Here is a 4,813-nt window from a genome sequence, read left to right on the forward strand (position 1 = left end):
ACAATAAACAAATAGTTAAAACTTCAACTGTTTTTAAACCACATTTAAGGACAAAAAAATTCATTATCATTATGATTTCTGCAATTAAGTTTTTTTTCCATTATTTTAAAGATTTAACTCTGTAAAATTATAGTATCACACTGTAAACAAAACATTATATACAACAGTGCAGATTAAATTTTACATATAAAGTTAACAAAAGCATCAGGATTTCATTGCATCATATAAATTTCATACGTTTGAATAGTCATAAAGTGGGTTTCATTTTAATATTTTGCAGATCATTAATGCTGGGAACAGGAGTTTGATATCTGTCACAGAAGGACGACAGCAGCTCTCATGCAGACTCAGGTAAACCCACATTTAATCTTATTTCTAGCAACTTTCAGCTGTTAAACCTTGAAAAAAGTGTTTAAACGTGAAAAAAAATCAAGAACAAGTAAAAGAAAAACACATTGTTGTGTTAAAAGTCAGTTTGTGCCACAGCGACATGCCTGAAGATAACAGAGGGACTGTTACTAAGAGGCACGGGGGTCTTTCCCATGACCCCACTGGCAACCACACAGAGAGGACCAGAGCACCTGATTCTAGAGGGTCAGGAGTGCTGGGGTCAGACCGGCCATCGTGAAAATGAGGCACCGTGGAAACGGCTGGACTCTAGACATTAACAACCACTCTTCCCAACTTCTCCACCCCCTGACTTGTAAACAGGAGGTAATGAGCTCATAAAGGGTCCCATCCTGTTTCAGAGCCCCCCACTCTTCACCTTGAATGAGGCCCTTCTGCAGTCACGGTGAAAGAGTTGAAGAAGAGGGTGGAATACCACTTCCCACTGCTTTTCATCACAGCCCCCCCACCCACCAGAGGCCAGTTTTTCTCTGGAGAATAGCCGGACCACTAACAAGTTCACATGACCTCTCACAGAGAGCGTTGTTTCCTCAGGGCCCGCAGGAGGACAGGGCAGGGGCAAAGTTCACGTTGTTTGAGCTCGTCCACATTTCTCGTTTCCTCTGTTCACAGCAAAGTGCAGCGGAAGTGCGGGGCTATGGCTCCCAGATCGCCTTTTCCGGGGAGCCCGAGGTGCCTTCAGGCCAGCGAAGCTTGAGTTCTCCTGATCGGGCTTATGAGGTGGTCATCTCCCCGGGACTCCCGACTCCTCCTCTGAGCCCCTTTCACACCTCGAGGCTGCCATCTGCAGCTGTCAAGGTAGAGTCGGCAGCTGAGGCTGAGCAGAGAGAAAGAACTGCTCCTCCATGTGGAAAGCCAAAGCATCACATGCCTTTTGTTCGAATCATTCAGTTATTTTGGATATTTCTGTTTACTTGCAGGGGTCAGAGTTTAATGGAGGAGGTCCAGCTACTCCCAGCTTTGGATCGTACTACGGACCATCGCAGTCCCAGGGTAAGCACCACATTAGTGCAAAGCTTTAATGGCAACAAAGCTGCGTTTGTAATTCACTCTTTAAGGGGACACATCAAGCAAAAATGCTTGAAATGCATTTATTGTGTACTTGGAGTCTCTAAGAGTGCAGAAAAGTTAATTATAGTCTCTCTGGATGCTGCATTGATATGTTTATACTCTGTCTGGGTTATATTTTTCAGTCAGCTCGGTTTTCTTTATTCCCGACACATTTTGAGCAATAATATCACAGTATTTGCTGCTAAACAAGCTCACAGACCTCAAGCTTTCCAAATTTGCTGTTCTGCAGCTTTGTCATCTTCATCCTCCTCTTGCTCTGGCTCAAACTCCAACATGTTAGGCTGGATGGACAAGTGTTTCCTTGTTGACATCTTTTAATCAATTTGTTTAAGAAAAAAGTTTCCGCTATCCAAACTACAAAAACAGCAAAAATGAGGCAGAGGGGGGCGGGGTGTGGAGTGCCTTATTTGCACTTAAAGAGACAGCACCAAAACGAGTTGCTCTCAGACGCACCTCAGAACAGGAGTGAAAGAGGAGCGGAGATAAAATAATGAGGAATTCAGACCAAAGCATTGCAGCTCTACTTCATATAAACCCCTAAATGATTATTTAAATGTTAAAAGGAAGGTTTTAAAGGCATGATATGCCTCCTTTAATGTTGAATACAAGGTTGGGGAGAATTCCTGAAAAGGCAAAATTTCTTAAAAAGTTCTTTACATTCATGTTTCCTAAATGTTTTGCTGTTTTCAATTATGAATGTTGGGATTTTCACTGCTGTTTTGATACAAAGGTGCAAGTTTTGAAGGAAGTACAAAAATAAGTTCAAGTCAGAGTTGCAGGGGCAAACTAACGACTGAGGGGATTGTGACTCAGATACAGTAGAATAGAAATGAAGAGAAATGATGTTGAAATGCAAATGTAAAACTGGAGAAAACAAAGAAGCATGGACCTGGAGTTTTTGGTTTAACTGTGTTTGTTTGAACTCAGGTGGTTTGTCCAATGGAGTCCAGGATTCCTCCAGTTTACCTCGCAGCTGGACGCCAACCAAGGAGGAGAGGCTCATCAAGTTCTCAGGAATCGGGCCGGTGGATGAGACGGGGATGCCCATCGCCTCCAGATCTGTAAGACGGACCATCTTCTCTCTCCGGCCGGTGTTGTGCACGGCCATGTTGGCTCACTTTCTCCTCTCGCTTCTCTCGTTACACCAGAGTGTGAACAAGCCCAAAGAGTGGTACAGGAGCATGTTCAGGCAGATCCACAGGAAGCCACAGGGTAAAGACTCTCCTCCTCCTCCTCCTCCTCAGCAGAATGAACTCCACTGTGTCAATATGTCAGCCACCGTTTATCCAGCTAATAAATTACCACCACAAATCTCTCTGAAAGAAGCTCCTTCTCTTTACGAGCCAGGACAGTAATCCAGCTTGTTATCTCAGGCCTGAACAAATCTCCGTCATTTGGTTCTTATTACGTGCTGTGAAACTGTTAGCTGCATGTGCTTGACCGTCCTAAACGGTCACTGAATGAATCGATTCATCAGAAATAGGACACTGTGCAGTTTTCTATGGTGCACAGCACTTCAGCTGAAAAACATTATGATTCCACTCAGAGCAAAAGAAGAAAAGGAGTTATTGCAGCCAATTAGGGATAATTGTGAGGCTGCTTTCCACCAGTTTTAAACGGAGCTGAAACTATGTTTAATGTGGAAAATGTAGTAATTCATCATGCCACACAATGACCTTTCCAAATTTAAGCACAATTATTTGTTTTATTAAATAAATGATGCATAACATCCAGTGGACAGTTATTTTACATTAGGAACATTGCTTTTGTTTTATATGCATTTTTGAATATTCAGTCCACGTCTCATGCTGAGCTAAGAGGACATATTTATTCTTTTTAAACATGGTTGTAACATAAATTGGGTACAAAAAAACCACACTGTTATAAAATGTCTTAAAAACTATTTTGTTGTTTTCCTAAACCAGAGCTGGAAGATTCAGATCAGTGGTCAACAGAACGTGAGTGAATTCTCCAAACTCCACATTATTACTGTTGAGTTGTTTCAGCGGTTTTACTCTCAGAAAACTGATCCACGACGGTCCGCTGATCCACAGGTCCGCCCTCGTCTGCCGACAGAGAGGAAAGCAACGAAACAGACAAGAATCTCTTCAGACTGACACCGTATGGATCCCTGCCAGACTGGTGAGGTCACGCTGATTTAATGGGACTGCTTCAGGTCCTTTTCAGATCCCTGCTTGTAAGAAAATAAGATTATCACACGGCCAGAAGGCACTCACAACGAATCTTTTCAAACCCTGGGACAGTTTAATAAAACTTTAAATCAGTGTGGGATATTTGTTGTTTTTGCTACGGTTGGAAGATCGAACGAAAGCCCTGAAGACTAAACGAACAAATGAGACGAGCCAAAGAGAGGAATCAAACAGAAAAGTTTGACTTTTACTGTTTTGTAAACGCATATAAAAGTCAACAGCTTGGCCAGGATTCTTTGGTATAATTTATTGATGCAACAAGTCAGTAAGTTTCTCATCCACTACATTTGAGCAGTTTCACCAACCCCACCTTCAAAACTCAGTAAAATCTAGCTACCCTGACTTACATAAAGTTAACTTTATAGTTATCAAAAATATAACTTATGAAACTGTATGAGTATTTTGTGAAAGGCACAAATACTCTGTTTAAAGTGAGTGTTACTTTATATAGAGTTAAACTCACTAGAAACACAAAGAAGCCAACATCACGCCTACTGTGCTTTGAGACAAGTTTTGTCTCTGTAACGTCTTTAAATATAACTTAGAAATGCTAAATCAGCCCAACTTCAATAAATACATGGACTAAATAGAGTACATTTCACATGCAGTGATTTAGTAGATTAAAATAGTAACTGATGAGTTTTTACTAAGTCAAAAGTACATCTAAAGTATGCATTACTTGATTGTTTTAGTTGCATAACTCTACAAAGAAAGCACTAATTAGCACAACTTCAAATACCTAGTTCTCTGTGTTTGTCCTTAACAGTGTAATCGATTTACAATTTTTTAAAAGAAATTATAGAAAATTGAATCTGACCCAGGCATAAAAAGTGCCCAATGCTTTTCATGAGCACTTGTGTCAGAGTGTGTGTCATTTCTGAATGGGTGTTCTGAACTGTAATTTCACTGTGCTCTCTGTACGATGACAATAAAGGTCTCTCTAATCTAATCTAATTTTATAAAACACACACACAGATAGAAGCTGCTGTTCGCCCTCTATCAGGGAACACAGTGTTTTTATCACCAAATACACAGCACAGTGTTTATTGTGACCAGGAATTAGTCTGGTCCATAAATTGAATGAACTGTTAATTCTGCTCTGAAATCTAGAATATATATATATA

The 4,813-nt window shown here is 40.8% G+C and overlaps 1 protein-coding gene across 6 annotated transcripts in view; it reads left to right on the forward strand.

Annotated features, from left to right (window-relative positions):
- Positions 1 to 4,813, forward strand: part of sorbs3 (sorbin and SH3 domain containing 3) — a 26,697-nt gene that overhangs the window by 11,152 nt on the left and 10,732 nt on the right. For all 6 annotated transcript variants that reach the window (XM_014012110.1, XM_014012109.1, XM_014012107.1 and 3 more), the window contains exons 2-8: positions 281 to 351; positions 1,021 to 1,206; positions 1,329 to 1,401; positions 2,407 to 2,540; positions 2,628 to 2,691; positions 3,405 to 3,437; positions 3,534 to 3,621. In XM_014012110.1, the coding sequence (XP_013867564.1) occupies positions 340 to 351; positions 1,021 to 1,206; positions 1,329 to 1,401; positions 2,407 to 2,540; positions 2,628 to 2,691; positions 3,405 to 3,437; positions 3,534 to 3,621 (590 nt within the window). In that variant the 5' untranslated portion in view covers positions 281 to 339. The remainder of the gene's footprint in view (positions 1 to 280; positions 352 to 1,020; positions 1,207 to 1,328; positions 1,402 to 2,406; positions 2,541 to 2,627; positions 2,692 to 3,404; positions 3,438 to 3,533; positions 3,622 to 4,813) is intronic.

Source organism: Austrofundulus limnaeus, unplaced genomic scaffold (assembly GCF_001266775.1).
Source record: "Austrofundulus limnaeus strain Quisiro unplaced genomic scaffold, Austrofundulus_limnaeus-1.0 Scaffold88, whole genome shotgun sequence".
NCBI lineage: Eukaryota > Metazoa > Chordata > Actinopteri > Cyprinodontiformes > Rivulidae > Austrofundulus > Austrofundulus limnaeus.